This window comes from Heteronotia binoei, chromosome 16 (genome assembly GCF_032191835.1).
Source record: "Heteronotia binoei isolate CCM8104 ecotype False Entrance Well chromosome 16, APGP_CSIRO_Hbin_v1, whole genome shotgun sequence".
NCBI lineage: Eukaryota > Metazoa > Chordata > Lepidosauria > Squamata > Gekkonidae > Heteronotia > Heteronotia binoei.
In genome coordinates this window covers 39,207,020-39,225,616 of record NC_083238.1, presented here as the reverse complement: position 1 = coordinate 39,225,616, position 18,597 = coordinate 39,207,020, and the positions used below count along the sequence as shown (strand labels likewise).

The 18,597-nt window shown below is 43.6% G+C and overlaps 1 protein-coding gene across 1 annotated transcript in view; it reads left to right on the top strand.

Moving 5' to 3' along the window:
- The window catches only part of PDE1A (phosphodiesterase 1A), a 239,941-nt gene that overhangs the window by 207,429 nt on the left and 13,915 nt on the right, over positions 1-18,597 (top strand). The window contains exons 9-12 of the mRNA XM_060257025.1: positions 5,466-5,567; positions 6,578-6,698; positions 11,844-11,925; positions 16,716-16,839. Coding sequence (XP_060113008.1) covers positions 5,466-5,567; positions 6,578-6,698; positions 11,844-11,925; positions 16,716-16,839 — 429 coding nt within the window. The remainder of the gene's footprint in view (positions 1-5,465; positions 5,568-6,577; positions 6,699-11,843; positions 11,926-16,715; positions 16,840-18,597) is intronic.

Below are 18,597 nucleotides of genomic sequence, written 5' to 3'. Positions count from 1 at the left end.
TTCCTTACCCAGTCAAACAGGGAGTTAGCTCCGAAGAGTGCAGAGATCCCTGGTCTGGTGTGGTTAGAAACTGCCTATAGAAACCTTAGGAAGCAATTAAAAACTCAAGAGAAGTACTAGTGTTTCAAGAAAAGTGGTTTGGGTACTGAAAACAGTGCACCAGCCTACTGGAAACCAAGTCAGAGAATAATCAATGAAAGTGTACTGGAGTGTTTGGGGGAAACAATGGAACAAAAGCCTCTCAACAAAGATTGTAAATAATTCTGAATAGCTTAAGAAACTCTCATTAGTCTGAAACACAAGAACTAAAGTCTGTGCATGTACTGGTTTTACCTCAGAAATTTCAAACCCTGATTTCACCTGACCTTTCCCATCTATATTGAATAAAATATTTTGTTAATTTGGATTATTAAAACCTCTCAAGTGTCATTTAAGTGGTAAAAGTTAAAGAAGGCTCCTATTCCTGCCCTCAAATTCCTGGGTTGCCAAAATATTGTACTGTCATAGGGTGGGACATAACAGACAACTAGGACAATTCAGTCACAGATAGGAAAGAAAAACAGAGGAAAAATCAATAAAATGAATAAACAGACAAATAAACTGGGCTAAAATCAATAAAATGAATTTTAACAGGGATGAATGTAAAGTTCTGCATTTAGGTGGGAAAAATCCAATGCATGGTTATAGGATGGGAGAGACTTGCCTTAGCAGTAGTATGTGCGAAAAGGATTTTGGGGTCTTAGTGGATCATATGCTGAACATTAGTCAACAGTGTGATGCGGTGGCTAAAAAGGCAAATGCAATTTTGGGCTGTATCAACAGAAGTATAGTGTCCAGATCACATGATGTGATGGTATAGCTTTACTCTGCTCTGGTAAGACCTCACCTGGAGTATTGTGTTCAGTTTTGGGGACCACATTTTAAGAAGGATATAGACAAGCTGTAATGGATCCAGAGGAGGGCGATGAAGATGGTGAGGGGTCTGGAGACCAAGTCCTATGAGGAAAGGTTGAAGGAGCTGGGGATGTTTAGCCTGGAGAGGAGGCGGCTGAGAGGTGATATGATCACCATCTTGAAGGGCTGTCATATAGAGCAGGGGTGGCCAACGGTAGCTCTTCAGATGTTTCTTGCCTACAACTCCCATCAGCCCCAGCCATTGGCCATGCTGGCTGGGGCTGATGGGAGTTGTAGGCAAAAAACATCTGGAGAGCTACCGTTGGACACCCCTGATATAGAGGATGGTGTGGAATTGTTTTCTGTGGCCCCGGAAGGTAGGACCAGAACCAATGGATTGAAATTAAATCAAAAGAGTTTCTGGCTTAACATTAGGAAGAACTTCCTGACCGTTAGAGTGATTCCTCAGTGGAACAGGCTTCCTCGGGAGGTGGTGGGCTCTCCTTCCTTGGAGGTTTTTAAACAGAGGCTAGATGGCCATCTGACAGCGATGAAGATCCTGTGAATTTAGGGAGGGGGGTGTTTGTGAGTTTCCTGCATTGTGCAGGGGGTTGGACTAGATGACCCTAGAGGTCCCTTCCAACTCTATGATTTTATGATTCTATATTACGGCAACCAAGCTGATAAAATAGGAGCTCTGAGGGTTCAACCAGGAGTCCTACTTCAAAAATCTTTGTATGTGGTTTATGGAGAGGATAAATGATATGACTTCAAATGAGAGAGCTGAATGAACTGTGTGCACAGAGTTCCGAAACAGTGGTAGTATTTGACTGGGAGACATTACTCAGGATAAAATTTCCCCCCCAGAATGGCATTAGAGGACCATGCCTCTGCTTCTCCTTCACCTAGTATTAGAACTGCTTTCTCTCAATGACTGAGGGCTGTTTATGAGTGACTAAGGAGGAAAAGAGAATATAATCATACTGCCAATGCCCATGGATCTGTATAAAGAGCCTGGAGTTTCTCATATCTGTAGCAGCTTGGTTAAAAATAATTAAACTATGAACAAATTAACGCCCTTATAAAATTATTTTTATGAAAGTGTGTCAAAGTTTCCATTGCAATATTTTTAAAAGCACTTTAAGCAGAAAAAGAACATTTTTGGCCCATTATTGCACTAATGGCGTTCCTTGGGTTGAAGAACATTGTCTCATATAAATGTACAGGAGGAACTGGAGTTAATTGCTAGCCTGCGGTTAGGTCAGACAAGGCAAGAATTTTACTCACCCCCAGTTACCATGGCTGCACATAGTCATTTAAGTGCGAATAATAGGGCCACTTGGTAAAGCCAGTTGCAACCCCAGAGTTATGCCTCCCTGAAATCAGTATGAAGAAATCAAGCCGAGTCATTTTACTAGAAAAATGTCAGCTTTTCAAAAGAAGGGTTTGTGGAAAGGCTGTTTAGGATTATTTTTAACCTCTTACAGTTACTAGCAGTACAATTCTGTGGAGAATTGCTCAAGTGTATCCTGATGCATTGCCATGGGTTTAGACTGGAAATAACTCTGCATAGGATCCTACTGTTAGTAGCAGTAGTCTCTGTGGCCTCCATATTCTAGAGCAGGGGTCCCCAACCCCTGGGCTGGGGACTGGTACCAGACCACGGCCTGTTTGCAACGGGCCGCACAGCCTTGCTGCCCCTCTACAGTGCCTCTCCCCCCATTTCCACCATTTTAAGGCTAGGGAAGGGGTGGTGAACTGCGTTCCAGCTGACCCCCCCCCCCATTGATCAGCTGATCCCCTGGGAAGGACTCTGCCCTTGCCTCCTTCTGGGGGGGTTGGTTTGGGAGGAGCTTCATGGCCCCTTCCCCGGCTTTAAAACGGTGCAAACGAGGGGGAGGAGGAGGAGGCGAGGCTGCGCGAGGGGGCGATGGAGGGAAGAGGAAACGGGGAGGAAAATGGAGGGAGGAGAATAGATCCAAGTGGGCAGCCATGTTGGTCTGAAGCAGTAGAACAAAATAGGAGTCAAGTACACCTTTAAGAGGTGATGAAGCTGTGCAAGGGTGGAGGGGAAGGAGAGAGGAGGAAACGGGGAGGAGGAGGCGGTGCGGGGGTGGCGGCAAGGCTGCGTGGGGGCGGAGGGAGGAGGAAATGGGGAGGAAACCGGGGGGGAGGAGGAGGTGCCGCAGGGGGAGGCCGAATTGGGTGACGCCACCCTGCTGGCCCTGGGGCCGCAGTCGACAGGCCGGTCCCTGGGGCCAAAAAGGTTGGGGACCACTGTTCTAGAGAGATTTTTTTTTTAAGTCAGTAATAGTCACAAGATTATACCTCAGCTGCAAAATAGGTCCAGACTTTTCTGAGTCAAGAAGGCATAGGCTTGAGGTAAAAGCAGGCCTGGGATTCAGCAGGAGCTCACAGGAGGGTTCCCCCTCCTCCTCCCTACCTTGTCCATTGAATAGTAGGTGCAGCTGTATAACAATCCCTGGATGAGCTCCACCACCTATTTTTCTACAAAGCGATCCCTGGGTAAAAGTAGAAGTAGAAGGAATTGGATTTATACCCTGCCCTTCACTACCCAAAGGAGTCTCAAGAGTGGCTTACAATCTCCTTTCCCTTCCCCTCTCCACAAAAGACACTCTGTGAGTTAGGTGGGGCTGAGAGAGCTCAACAGAAACTGCTCTCGAGAGGAACAGCTCCTCATGGACTTGTGACTGACTCAAAGCCACATTAGCAAGTGCATGTGGAGAAGTGGGGGAATCAAACCTGGTTCTCCTAGATAAGGGTCCAGACCCTTAACCACTACACCAGACTGACTCAAAAGGTATCAAAAAGGTAGAGGTAAAAGCATCATAGAGCTTTTACCATGGCCTAACTCAATATGTTACCATCTGCCTCACTTGAAGAGAGATATGCATGTATTCCATATATGAAGCATTTCTGTCCTCGTCAATCTGGATAGATAGAAACAATTGAACAGGTCCTTTTACGCTGTTGGCTTTACCAGAACATTTGGTTTTAATATATTACTCCATTAACCTCCAAGTTTCTGTGCAGATCTAATCAATTTTATACTCCTCTGCTTCTTGCTTATCTCTTTAATGAAATCACTTCCAAGGTACTGAGGCTTTGTGCCTTGGCATGTTTAATTAGGCCGCAGAATTTGATCCTCTTTTAATGTACTTATTCTAACAAATACGTTTTACTTATATTTATTATATACATTGTATTTACCTCCTGTTTTTAATTCTAATGTATTTTAGCTACTAATTTTTTCAACATGTAACTCATCTTTGAACGTAATAAATTAAGCTGAACTTAAAGAAGTATATTTCAATGTACCTGAAGAAGTGTGCATGCATGCACATGAAAGTTTATACCCAGCAGGGGTGAAATTCTAGCAGGAGCTCCTTTGCATATTAGGCCACACACCCTGATGTAGCCAATCCTTCAAGAGTTTAGAAGGCTCTTTTTTGTAAGCTCTTGGAGGATTGGCTACATCAGGGGGGTGTGGCCTAATATGCAAAGGAGCTCCTGCTAGAATTCCACCCCTGATACCCAAAATTAAATTTTGTTGGTCTTAAAGGAACAGCTGGACTCAAACTGTTCTGCTGCTTCAGTTCAGAACAGCTATCCATCTGAATCTATCTGCGTAGCTAAGAAATGGTTTCTCTGTGGTGTTGAGTCACACCTGCAGCCAACCGATATTTGTGCTATGATGGCAGCTGCTGCCAAAGCAATATTTTTAAAAATTGTAACAGCCACTCAGAAGCCTTGTTGAGCAAAAATCCTACCTGGCTCTGCCCATGGGCACATGTTGGTGATCCCTACTCTATATGAAGAAGCCCTGTGGTGCAGAGTGGTAAGCTGCAATACTGCAGTTCAAGCTCTGTTCATGACCTGAGTTCAATCCTGGTGGAAGCTGGGTTCAGGTAGCTGGCTCAAGGTTGACTCAGCCTTCCATCCTTCCGAGGTTGGTAAAATGAATACCCAGCTTGCTGGGGTGAAAGTGTAGATGACTGGGGAAGGCAATGGTAAACCACCCCATAAAACGTCTGCTGTGAAAATGTCATGATGCGACGTCACCCCAGAGTCGGAAATGACTGGTGCTTGCACAGAGGACTACCTTTACCTTTTTAAACTGTGTGTGAATCTTTCAATCCACTTCGTATCTTCTGTCACTATTTCCCAATGAAGTGAGCAGAGTGCCTGCGGCAGAATCATGTCCTCACATAGTTCTGTTGAGTGCCATTGTGGGGAAAATAAAACCAAGCATCCCGCCCCAAGTGTCTGAAGTGCTCATAATTACAGTTTATGATTCAGAAAAGAGGAATAACAAACAGCGGGACTGAAATAGTAATAGCAGGGTTGGCTTTTTAAATACACATCTGCAATCAACGATCACGAGGGATGGAGATTTGCTGTTAATAACAATGTTGTGCTTTTAATTTATCTTTTTAAATATATAAAATGTTCACTTTGTGCAGACGGCTCAATTAATCCAGGCTTTGTAATCAAACGTCTCATTACAGAATAAATGCACTTGTAAATTAGTAACTTTTGATTGCCTTCAGGGAACTGCGCAACCTAGTCATTGAGATGGTCTTGTCTACCGACATGTCAGGTCACTTCCAGCAAATCAAAACCATGAGGCACACTCTTCAGCAGACAGAGGGGTAAGTTGTTCCTCTCTCTCTTATCTCCAATTGGACCACATTTTATATACCGTATTTTTTGCTCCATAAGACGCACCCCCCCAAAAAAAGTGTGTGGGGGAAGTGTGTGCATCTTAAGGAGCGAATACTGCAAAAAATTCACACAAACGCCTCTAAAAACTAGGTGCGTCTTATGGTCTTATGGAGCGAAAAATACGGGTAGTTAAATTGAGTCCCTGCCTTCGGTGAATGTGCACTGTTGTTGTGAGATAATGAGGGAAGGTCTTGCCTCTGTTCTCTCAAGTTGAGCCGTGTTTTCTGCAGTTAAATTGAGTCCTTGCCTTGGGTCAATGCACAATGTTGTTGTGAGATAACGAGGGAATGTCTTGTCTCTCTTGTCTCCAGTTGAGCCATATTTTGTTTTTTTAAAAAACATATGATACATTTATTTTAAAAATTCAAAGTTATACAGTTGGATGTAATATAAAACAGATTAATTCCATATATAACAAAATTACTATGCATAAATTACTATGATATATATAACATTGTAGAACATCTTATTTAGCATTTAAGATAACATTCAGTTCGCCAATCAATCACTCAATAGATAAATATCTTATTAAGGATAAATTAACTGATAATTGGGCTAGAATTTTTGATTCTTAAGCTAATAATGCCTTGCTCCATCCCAAGCCAAACGAAAGGGAATATTTAAATAAAAAGAGAAAGTGGGGAAAGCATAAGTTAGAAAGAATTATAGTGAGAGAAAATGAAGGTAAGTTGTGTTAATAGGTAAGATGTTTTTAGATTCAGTATATTCCAGAAACGGAAGGTGAGCCACATTTTGTATAGTTAAACTGAGTCCCTACCTTGGGTCAATGCACATTGTTGTTGTGAGATAACGAGGGAATGTCTTGTCTCTCTTGTCTTCAGTTGAGCCCTGTTTTGTATAGTTAAATTGAGTCCCTGCCTTGGGTCAATGCGAACTGTTGTTGTGAGATAACGAGAGAATGTCTTTGCATTGACAGGATAGACAAAGCCAAAGCCATGTCTCTGATTCTACATGCAGCTGACATAAGCCATCCTGCCAAGTCCTGGGAGCTGCACTACCGGTGGACCATGGCGCTGATGGAAGAATTCTTTCGACAGGTGCCACTTTTCAAAATGAATTTGTAAATTTTGCTTTCTGAAGTTTGTCCTGCTTATGATGTTCCTGGATCCATTTCTTTACCACCCAAGCATCATTTATCTGGGCCTGGAACACAAGTGCAACACTCCACCAATCCCAACCTGTAAAACAGTCTCATAACTCATAAAAGAAAATGTTATGTTTTATTTCTAAAAGTGTCTGGGTAAGAGACTTGGAGACTAGGGCCATTCCATGCAAGTCCCCGCACCCCGTGTTTGAATTCTGTCAGCTGAAATTATTTTTAAGAACCAGGAGTTTTTCCCCCATTCTCCAGATCCTGGAGTTGTGTTGTCCTGATCTCTGTATGCTGTGTGCATTTTTTAAAAGCTCTGAGCATGGAGATATGACAAAAGAATTTCAGAAATTATCCATGCTGGTCTGCAGTAGAGTCCAATAACGCCTTAGAAACTAACAGGGGTGGAATTCTAGCAGGAGCTCCTTTGCATATTAGGCCACACACCCCTGATGTAGTCAATCCTCCAAGAGCTTACAAAAAAGAGCCTTGTAAGCTCTTGGAGGATTGGCTACACTAGGGGATGTGGCCTAATATGCAAAGGAGCTCCTGCTAGAATTCCACCCCCGGAGACTAATACGATTTTTGGGATATAAGCTTTCAAGAGTCAAGACTCCCTTCGTCAGAGACAAGTAAAAATGAAGATCTAATGAGATGACAAAAGAGAACGCTAATCAAAACTTCCATCAAACACTCTCAGCCTAATTCAGCGGAATCAGTCTTCATCTGAGCTAGCAGGCTTCCATGTGATTATTTAAAGATGGATGAGGAACAGTGCACAGGAGGGCTTTCTTTTCCTGGAAAAAGTGTTAGAACTCTCAAGAGGGAAATGAAGGAGAGGCACATGGGATTCTTTGGAACAATATTGTTTTCATGCGCTATTGACTTACCACTACATTAAAGCAGTTTCCAAACTTTAGACGTCACCAGCTTCCTCAGTTCTTTTTTGAATCTTGAATCTTTTGGTGCCTAACACTGAAAGATGACCTTGAAGCAACCGGGTTTTAACCTACTTTGTTGGATCAAATTCAGTCATGCTCCCCCAGTGCCTCCCCCCTAAACTTTTAGATATTCTTTGAGAATTTTGTTTCCACAAAGAGGTTCTGGAACGCCATTCAGTTTGCAAGACCTGAGCAAGGCTGTCAATAATATGACATTTTGGAGGTCATTAATGGATACGGTTGCCATAAGTCACAGTTGATGTAGTAGATTTATTAGATTTATAACCTACTCCTCCAGAGTCAACTCAGAGCAAGTAACGTCAATTTATAAAATGCATCGCATTCTAAAACATCAAGAAATACAATGACTACATTAAAATCATACTAAATACAATAAAAACCATCACATACCACCAATATACAAGCAACTTGGCATCACACACACACACACATGCAAACAGGACTTCAATGCGGCTAACTTTGGCTGAATCATACTTCAACATTCTACATTTTTGACTACCTAATTAGGGGAAGATTTAATATGGCTCTTTTGTGAAGCATTTCAGCTATAATTAAACTTGCTAATAACAAGTGGCAATATGTCACCAGCTATACCTTGTCCTATATTTTGAACTGATAACGAAAAAGGAACAATGAAATGAGAGTGCTTGGTGTTTTCCTTTGCATTTGTGAACAGAATGTTTTTGTACCTAGGGCCCGAGCACATGTTTTTGTACCTAGGGCCCTTTGATTTCAGTGGCGCTTATGCCATAGATCTGCTTAGAAATATAACCTGAAAATTAAAAAAGCTAATTTTAAAAAATGCAAGTATGTATCCCTTTGAGTGTGTCCTCTTAAATGATAAAAAAATGGATATTAGCCATTTTTGCATATTATTTTTGCTATTATTTGATTTAATCTTTTTTTTTTAAATTGGGCAGAAAACTTCTACAAACATTTGCCTCCAGGGCACATACCCCCATGGCCCCTTTCACCTGCCTAAGACTTAGGCGGACTGATGGGGGAGACGCAGGCATGGGGGCGGCCTGGGGCAGCAAAAGCCCCAGCACTGTCCCTGTAGGCAACACACCCCTGATGTCACCAATCCTCCAAGAGCTTACAAGGCTCTTAGTACAGGGCCTACTGTAAGCTCCAGGAGGATTGGCTACAGAAGGGAGGTGTGGCTTAAAATGCAAAGGAGCTCTTACTACAAAATGAGGCCTGCTTACCTGGCTTAGACATAATAAGCATTTAGATTATTAAACCCCTTCCTCAGGTACTGAGAAGTCATTGATATTAGTGCAAGGAGGCAACCTCAGAGGAAGGAAGGCCTTAGCCTCTCTGCCTTGCATGTTGATGCACCAGGGCAACTGATTAATCACTAGGTGAAACAGGGTCCTGGAGTAGATGGACACTGGACTGATCCAGCAGGGCACCTCTTATGGTCTTGTGTATTGCTACAGGGTTTTGTTTCCTTCGGATAAAAGCTCATCGGTGAATGTTGGTGGTTTTATAGTATTTTTTAAAAAAATTATAAGGAGACCACAGTGGAAGTAAATACTCCTACAGCAGTGACCAAAACTTCTTGTCCTACATCATATTCCTGAGGAGAGTGAGACTGATTCCTCGCTAGCAGTTGTTCCACCCCTGGGCTTCTGCTTTCCCCAACTCAAGCGATCACTTCCCCACCAGTTGCTGCATGGGCATATTTTGATCTGCGGCTCCCTCCAATTTCCGTTGCGGCTTCCTGCTCTTGTTTTTTTAGAGATCTGGAAGCTGTGAGGGAAACTGGAGGGAGCTGTGGATCAAACCGCAACCCTGTAGCAACTGGTGGGGAACTGATCCCTTGAATTGGGGAAAGCAGAAGCCCAGGAACCGAGCAACTGCTAGTGAGGAATCGCTCCAAGTTTTTGAAACTCTGTAGCCCTTCTTCAAGGTTGCCACCAGTCCAACTAAACTCTTTAGTCACTGGTTTCTGATTGTAACTTCAAACTGCTTCTGTGTCCCTCCCACCAGCTCTGATCTAAAGGTAGAAGAGAGATTTCTTAAGACATTAAGTAAATATCACCAGTCTGTAGGCATGAATAATTTTATTTTGTCAAGTCTCTGAATACCCATTAGTCTTTGGCAGATGAGCCATAGCAATGGTTCCACTTATGCTACAAAGACAGAAAACCTCATAACTATATATTCTTGTTCACTGGCCCAGCCTCCTCCACATAGTGCAAACATTTTCCATGCATAGCAGGGGACTCTATAAAATACATGGAATTTGGCTGCCTCTTTCTCATACTCCCTCTGCCAAGAGCCCCGTGGCGCAGAGTGTTAAAGCTGCAGTACTGCAGTCATAAGCTCTGCTCATGACCGGAGTTCAATCTCCAGCGAAAGCTGGGTTTTCAGGTAGCCGGCTCCAGGTTGACTTAGCCTTCCATCCTTCCAAGGTCAGCAAAATAAGTACCCAGCTTAGATGACTGGGGAAGGCAATGGCAAACCACCCCGTAAAAAGTTTGCCGTGAAAACATTGTGAAAGCAATGCCACCCCAGAGTCAGAAACGACTGCTGCTTACACAGGGGACCTTTCCTTTCCTTCTCCCTCTGCCACAGCCTAACAACTGGTCAGCGCTATTAGTGATCAACTGAAAATGTTGCTAGATCAAGATGGATAGCCATGTTAGTTTGCTGATACCAGTAGGAAACAGCAAGAGTTCAGTAGCACACAGGACTTTTTTTTGTTGAAGAAGCCCAGCAGAAACTCATTTGCATATTAGGCCACACCCCTGATTCCAAGCCAGCCAGAACTGAATTCCTGTGTGTTCCTGCTCAAAAGAAGCTCTGGTAGCACACAAACACTACCAATTTGGCTAGCCCTCAAGGTACTACTGGACTTTTGCTCTCTTCTGCTGAAAACACTGAGTGTGGCAGTGCAAGTGTATTAGCAGGATTGCCATGTATACGGAATGTAAGAATTGCAACATTGGTTCAGACCAGTGGTTCATCTAGTCTAGAATTCTCTTTTCAATAGTGGCTGCTGAGATCTTCCAGGCTGGGGTTGATGGTCTGCATACACTCCTGTAGAGCGGCAGGCAGGGCCAACTGCCACCACCACTCTGCCTGTACATCCTGTGTGCGAGCTGCATTCCTAGATGCATATGCTATCCATTGCTACAGGGAAGGGCGTTCTGGATGATGCAGGCAGCTGTGAATAGGACTGTTGGGAGGTAATCACAGGAGGTGGGGGGCACACCGGTGTGTGGGAAGGGAGGTTCAATTGGGGTTCCTGGTGGTGGGCTAGAAGGGGAGGGAGCCCTGCCTTTGTACCTGGAAGTTCCATTCAGTCCTTATGGCTAATAATAGTTGGTAGACACCTCCTTCGTGACTGCCTCTCCCTGCATATTGTGTTTGATCCAGTTCTTCTCTTCCCTCCCAGACAGCCTCCCTTTTTTTGCTTTTCTAGTAGAGCTGGTGCATGTTGCTGCACATGGATTAGCATCTTGATTTTGGGATGATTATGTCATTTAACTCCATGGATGTAATGTAATGGCCAAAAATTAATAGGTTAGAATGTATCATTCAAACCCCACCCATTCATGACATTCGTCAGGAGAGCCAATTTGGTGTAGTGGTTAAGTGTGTGGACTCTTATCCGGGAGAACCGGGTTTGATTCCCCACTCCTCCACTTGCACCTGTTGGAATGGCCTTGGGTCAGCCATAGCTCTAGCAGAGGTTGTCCTTGAAAAGGGCAGCTGCTGTGAGAGCCCTCTCAGCCCCACCCACCTCACAGGGTGTCTGTTGTGGGGGAGGAAGTTAAAGGAGATTGTGAGCCACTCTGAGACTCTTCGGAGTGGAGGGCGGGATATAAATCCAACTATCTTCTTCTTCTATTGAATTGTGGCAGCTCTCTCAGATTGTGCTTAAGTGTTTCCCCTTTCTGTTACAAGCAGTGGGGAAACACTGCTTGCATATGCATGGGCTCTGGGGGGTTTTTTTGTTCTTTCTCCTTCTGGAACAATATTGCCCACAAGCTGCTTTTGTTAAACAGTTGGAGACGTGTTTTGGCGCATTCTGTGACTTCTCTGTCTTGGATTTCATTTGATTGTGCAGTTTCAACATTTACAGTTTCAGATGTACAGTTTCAACATTTTCCCCCCAGGGAGACAAAGAGGCTGAACTTGGGCTGCCGTTCTCTCCCCTCTGTGATCGCAAATCTACTATGGTGGCGCAGTCCCAAATAGGTAATGCTCAGTGTGTGTGTGTGGTGTGAGAGAGAGTTTTAACATCTGTTCTGCAACAGTGGTGTGAACATTGTCAAATAGGAAGGTCCTGGTGTTTAAGCTCGAAAACCGTGTTGCTTCATCAACCAGCTGAAGGCATCTAGGAAGATTGGGGTCTTTCCACTTCCTCACACTCTGAGCAGAAATGGAGACAAGGCTTACTGGTTTTAGAACACAGAGAAGTGTTGAGAGGAGAAGGGCACTGACTAAGATTGCTAGCCTGCAGGTGGTAAAGGAAAAAGAGAGGAAGCCGTGGACTGTAATAGTTAGGAAGAATAGAAAAAATTCACAGTAATGATTATGGACAAAATAATTGTATGTTGAATAGAAGAATTTCAGGCTTTAAATAGAATACAAATTATCAATCTCCACAATCAAATATTCACAAAGTACAGCACGCACACTAATTGATCATACATCCCATCAAAAAACTTGACTCATGAAAATACCGCAGAAGCCGTCAAACAAACATCTTCAATATTGCACCAAAATCCACTGCAAATTCATAAATTCATATCCAGGGCATAGCCCTCTTCCTTGAGCTAGTGGAAATCAGTGTGGACCAAACACCCCTCTGTTTCCGATAATGGGGCCGCAGGCTGGAACAGGCCGTTTCACTGTGTAAGCTTCGTCTGATATTCAAATTTGGGTATGGAAGATACAATTCAAATACATTTCAACAAGGGCTCAATGAGTCAAGATATGCTGGCTCCCATCCCCAAACTGCATCTTGTCCAGGCTCTGTTCCCAAGATCTCCAGGCATTTCCCAACCCAATGCTAGCCAACCTACCAAAAGCTGCAGGGCTTTTGTTGTAGCAGGAACTCAATTGCATATTAGGCCACATTCCCTGATGTAGCCAATCCTCCAAGAGCTTACAGGGCTCTTATTACAGGGCCTACTGTAAGTTCTTGGAGGATTGGCTACATCAGGGAGGTTCAGCCTAATATGCAAAGGAGTTCCTGCTACAAAAAAGCCCTGACCAGCTGAGAGGGTGAGGACATCTGCCACAGCATCTCATCTATTGCATAGTGATGGATGGTTATTTGTGGTTCTGCTGCCATCTCCTCCCAACGCCAAGCAGATATTTGTTTGTTTGTTTATCAAATTTATATCCCACTCTCCCCTGATGGGCTCAGGGCAGCTAACAACAATTAAAACAACATAAAATATTAAAACAAAATATACAATAAAATCATTCATACATTTTACCATGGGTGGAATTTTAGCAGGAGCTCCTTTGCATATTAGGCCACATACCCCTGATGTAGCCAATCCACCAAGAGCTTACAAAAAAGACCCTTGAAAGCTCTTGGAGGATAGGCTACATCAGGGGTGTGTGGCCTAATATGCAAAGGAGCTCCTGCTAGAATTTCACCCCTGCATTTTACAATCATATATGATTAAGCAAGGAGTGTCAGGATTTTCTGGGTGACCGAAGAGTAGCTGCGGTCTCTCCCAAATTCTTTCTACCAGAATTAGTTTGCAGTGATTTCTGCAAATGATTCATCTCGTATATCTTTGGAGCTGACTCTTGATTGCCTGTAAGTGAGAGTTATCTTTGCTAATACAGGGATGACAAAAACGCACTGAGCACATTCTCAGTTGTATCTCTCTCATGCTGTCAAATATGCCAGGCTAACAAATGACAGGGGATGCTCAACTAGGCTTCAGTGCAACCTCATCCTGACTCGCGTAAGTGGAAGAGTGTCTCCTTCTGATCATAACCTTTTCCAGCAAGATAACCTACTATTGTGCTTTTGTGCATTTATAACATGTAGAGAGGATGGGAAATCTGCTGCTGTTCTGTGTCCTATCGAATTTTTTGCCTGTTCAGTTTCCAGCAGGGAATAATGCTTTGTTCTCTGTGTTATTTCTTGTCTTGATGAGCATTTTTTTTAAAAAAAGACATTGTTCAGTACTGACATCTCAGAACTGTGGGTAGAAATCTGTTTCCCAGGGTTATTGTTTGTTGCCATTCACTGATTTGACAGAATGCTGCTAACACATGGTGGACTTATACTTGCTGGGAATAATAAACAATCATTTGAAATATCAGCTAAGTCATATAACGGTCCTGATCCAGAAATCCCTGCAGGAATGTCACTACTCACGGGGGTATTACCAATTGCTGCCACCACTCTGGGTTAAGGGTTCTCCTTGAGAAGGCCCAGAGTTCCCTCCCAAACCCTTCAGGCCTCCTTTAGCTTAGGCCAAATAATAGGCGTGAGGACTAGGCAGAGTGAACAACAGGGGGAAAAAGGTTTATTTAAAAGATCAGTCAGTGCGCTATAACAAACAAGGTGCATTAAACAGTAAAAGGGGTGAAGGGAAAATAAAAAAATACCCTAACGCATCTGGACTTACTGTCTCAGTCAGACCTGGACTTACTCACCCTTCCTCTAAGGGCAAGGATCTCTTCCTTGCAGCAGCTTTTCCTCAGCTCTGCCTCCTAGGAAAAGAACACGCCCTGCTTGGGCTTTTTATGTTCTCCTCCCAGGCCCCACCCCTCTCTGAGTGAGTTTCCCTCCAAAATCTTGCCACCCAATCAGAGGGACAGAACAGATCCTGGGAAATGTAGGCTTTTTAGTATAGCTCTGAGGCAGGCTTCTCTGGAGCCTGTAGGCCTCATTAGGTCCAGGATCATGACAAGGAAGCAGAATGGAAAGATCTCTTCTCAGATGATGGGTAGTGGTTCTCAGCACCACTTTGTGTCCATGGGACCGCATCCAGAAAAACAGTCTGGGCACAGAAGCTTGTTTCTATCCATAGTTTACTTCTGCTACCACATTTTTATCTACCCTTCCTCTAAGGCAGCGTTTTCATACCTGGAACTCTCCAAGTATGGACCCCAGTTGATTGTTATCACATGACAGGCAGATGTGTGACATCAGAGTCATGTGACATGAAGAGGGAGAGCCAGAGTGAATTCCCAAGGGGTATCAAGGCCAGGACCATGGGCTTCAGACCAAAAGAGCTGCGGACCAGAAATAACAAGATAAGCACCAGTAGTGAGGAACAAACCAAGGAAGTATTTCTACCACTGAATGATCTCACCTCTCTGTCCTGCTGGTCTTCTCAGCACATATGCAGAGAGTGGCAGGAGATGTGGAACCTTTGCTTGCTGTCCAGCAATTCTTTCCAAAACTCAGCAACAAACCCACACAAACCCAAAAGGTGCTTATAGTTCAGCAAAAGAGAGGAAGTTCCCTGGGAGAAGATGGCTACTTTGGATGGTGGACTGTATGGCATTATACTCTGCTGCAGTCCCCCACATGCCCAAACTACATCCTCCCTGGGACCCAGTGGATTGTTACCTCATGACAGGAAGTTGTGTAACATCAGAGTCATGTGACAGGTAGAGGGAGAGCTAAGTTCCCCCCGAGGTTCCTAATCTGTGGGATCACCATGCAGAGAAATTTGGGACAAGAGCTTTCCTCTCTCCTGTTTTATCCTTACAACAAACCTGTGGGAGAGGTGAGGTGGCTGAGGAACAATAACTGGACCAAGGGCACCCATTCTAGCCATCCCTATTTCCCCCCTGCTGGATCAAGTGAATTGACTTGGAAGATCTCAAGAGAACACCCTGCAAGGGCATGACCAGGATTTTTAGGTCAGAGGATTTTTTAAAAATTCAGAGGGCACTCAATTATTTTTAAAGCCCTCTGACCTAAAAAGACTGATAAACACAAACACTGAAATAATGGGAGCACAAGTCCCCAAATATATAAACATTTTACACACTTTTTAATCTATAACAATGTTTATTTGACCATTATTCACATCCATGCAGCGATAGAATAAAATGCCTCTAAACCAGGGGCAGCCAAAACGCAGCTTGGGAGCCACATGTGGCTCTTTCACACAGATTGTGTGGCTCTTGAAGCCACCCCCATCCCGTTGGCCAGCTTGGAGAAGGCATTTGTCTCTTTAAATCACTTCTCCAAGCCAGGCCTGCCAGCAGCTTGGAGAATGCATTTAAAGTTGCTTTCTTTCCACTTTCTCTTCCCCCCATCTATTTGCCATCCTTCCTGTCTTGCAGCTCTCAAACAGCTGACATTTATTCTATGTGGCTCTTATGTTAAGCAAGCTTGGCCACCCCTGCTCTAAACTCTCAAACCTGTTCCGTCCTGTTAGCTTCCCCTGTCAATTCAAGGTCTGTCTCTGTCCCCTGCCTTGCACTTCCCCCCTAAGCTGCTGTTCCATTTCCCTCGCTTCCTCTTCCTCACCCACTACTGGGGAGCCAGGAACCATTTTAGATTGCTTTGGCAATCTCTGTCCAAAACTGTGCCATTTTTAATTTTCCTAGTTTTCACTATCAGCTTTGGGGATTTTTAAAAACCTCTTTTTTAAAAAAAATTGAATTGTTCTACAAATTGGGGGGTTCCCCTGGGTGTACAGAACCTAAAATGGTTATTGGAGCTGGCCCTACTGCATGGATTTTTTGGATCCCGTTTTGTGGTGACCAGCCTCCAGCTATTAGACAAAAGGATAGCTGTTCAGTTGTTTTTGAACACTCATCTGATATCACCTAACATTAAAGAAATATGTATTTACTCACTTTTTCTTGGAAAAGTTCAGAGCGACTAACATGGAGCTTTCAGAGGTTTCTGAAAGTAGCCTAAAAATTCCATTTTACCTTCAATAATGCCAGAGCACTGGGTGTTCCAAAACCAACTTAGAATCTGCTGTTACTTATCAACCGGCAAAGAAAGGGGAAACTCATCATGTTCTTTTATTCTCCCCCTGCAGGTTTCATTGATTTCATAGTGAAGCCAACATTTTCTCTCCTTACTGACTCCATGGAGAAAATCGTTTTTCCTCTTATAGAGGAAGCTTCAAAATCGGAAAGCCCTCCCTTCATGACAACACCCAGGTTTGATTTTTATTTTATTGTATTTTATTTTTTTTTAAAAAAACATTGTTCAATAAAAGCTTTTGTGATTTATCCACAATGTAACTTTTTCTATTAAGATTTTCAATTTATTGAAATATGAAGAATACCTAATATGATATCGCCACCTAATGGCAATAACATGTATTCCAGATGTGCGCTGTACGGGACAGAAACAACAGCTTATACAGAGAATTAAATTCCAGGAACATGGAACTGAAATTTTCTGTAGGAAATACCAGGGGGGAAAGAAGTCCCTTGAAAACACCTAGCTAAAATGTGAAGGCCATTTAGCCAAGGCAAATTTTGAGGAAGATCTTTTAGCACCTGTTATGATAAGACTACAGTAGCCCTGTGGTGCAGAGTGGTAAAGCTGCAGTAGTGCAGTCCAAGCTCTTTGCTCACAACCTGAGTTCAATCCCAGCGGAAGCTGGGTTCAGGTAGCTGGCTCAAGGTTGACTCAGCCTTCCATCCTTCCAAGATCGGTAAAATGAGTACCCAGTTTGCTGGGGGGAAAGTGTAGATGACTGGGGAAGGCAATGGCAAACCACCCCGTAAAAAGACTGCTGTGAAAACGGCGTGATATGACGTCACCCCAGAGTCAGAAACAACTGGTGCTTGCACCTTTACCTTTATGAAGACTGCCATCCAAGCAAGTTTCAGGTGAATAGCCATGTTAGCCTGATGTAGAAGATCTAGATTTGAGCCAGGTGGCACCTTAGAAACCAACAACATTTTGGGGGAATGAGTTTTCGAGAGTCAAACCTCCCTTCGTCAAATACCATCTGAGCCAAGTAAATTTGTTGTTTAAGAAAAGTCTTACAGCTCTGCATCTCACAGTACAAAAACTGAGGGTTTAATATAATTTCCTAGATTTTAAGACATAAAAACCCAGGTCCTCAATATGATCCAAGGAACAAGAAAGCAGGAGATCAGGGTACTGTTAATTTTCCTTATCCAGTTTGTGTTCTATTCTTTATTTGTTTAGTGCAGGGGGGAAATCCATGGCAGGGCCCCAATCTTTTATAGCCTGTGGGCACCATTGGGATTCTGTCACAAGATAGTGGGCCCAACTACAAAATGGCTGCCGAGAGAGGTAAAGCTGCACACAGAGGAAGCCTGAGTGCAGGAGACAAGAGGAGTAATTTTTTTTTTAAATGCACTGGGAAAGAGGAGTGAGAGAAGAGAGTGAAGCCAAAACTGTGATGGCGGCTGCCACTGAAACAGCATTATTTTAATTTACACAGCCAATCAGATTTCCAGTGGATAATCAGAAGCCCTGCTAGCAAGGCTTTTTTTTGTAGCAAGAAATCCTTTGCATATTAGGCCACACACCCCTGATGTAGCCAATCATCCTGGAACTTACAGTAGGCCCCATAATAAAAGCCCTGTAAGCTCTAGGAGGATTGGCTACATCAGAGGGGTGTGGCCTAATATGCAAAGGGAGTTCCTGCTACAAAAAACCCCTTGCCTGCTAGACAGCAGCCACCTGGTCACACCCAATTTCTAAAAACACTTGCTCGAAAAGTTGTCAATGGGTGCCATTGTGCCCACAGGTACTATATTGGAGACCCCTGATCTATAGGCTCTGTCTCTTTGCCTTTTCTTTGGGTAACACACTGTACTTTCTTTCCAGAGGTACCTGGGACTTCCCTGCATCAGTAACAATGCTCTGTTCATTTCACTCAGAAGTGTCCTATCATCTGTCTCTGTGCAAGGAACTGTCATGGGTTACCATGC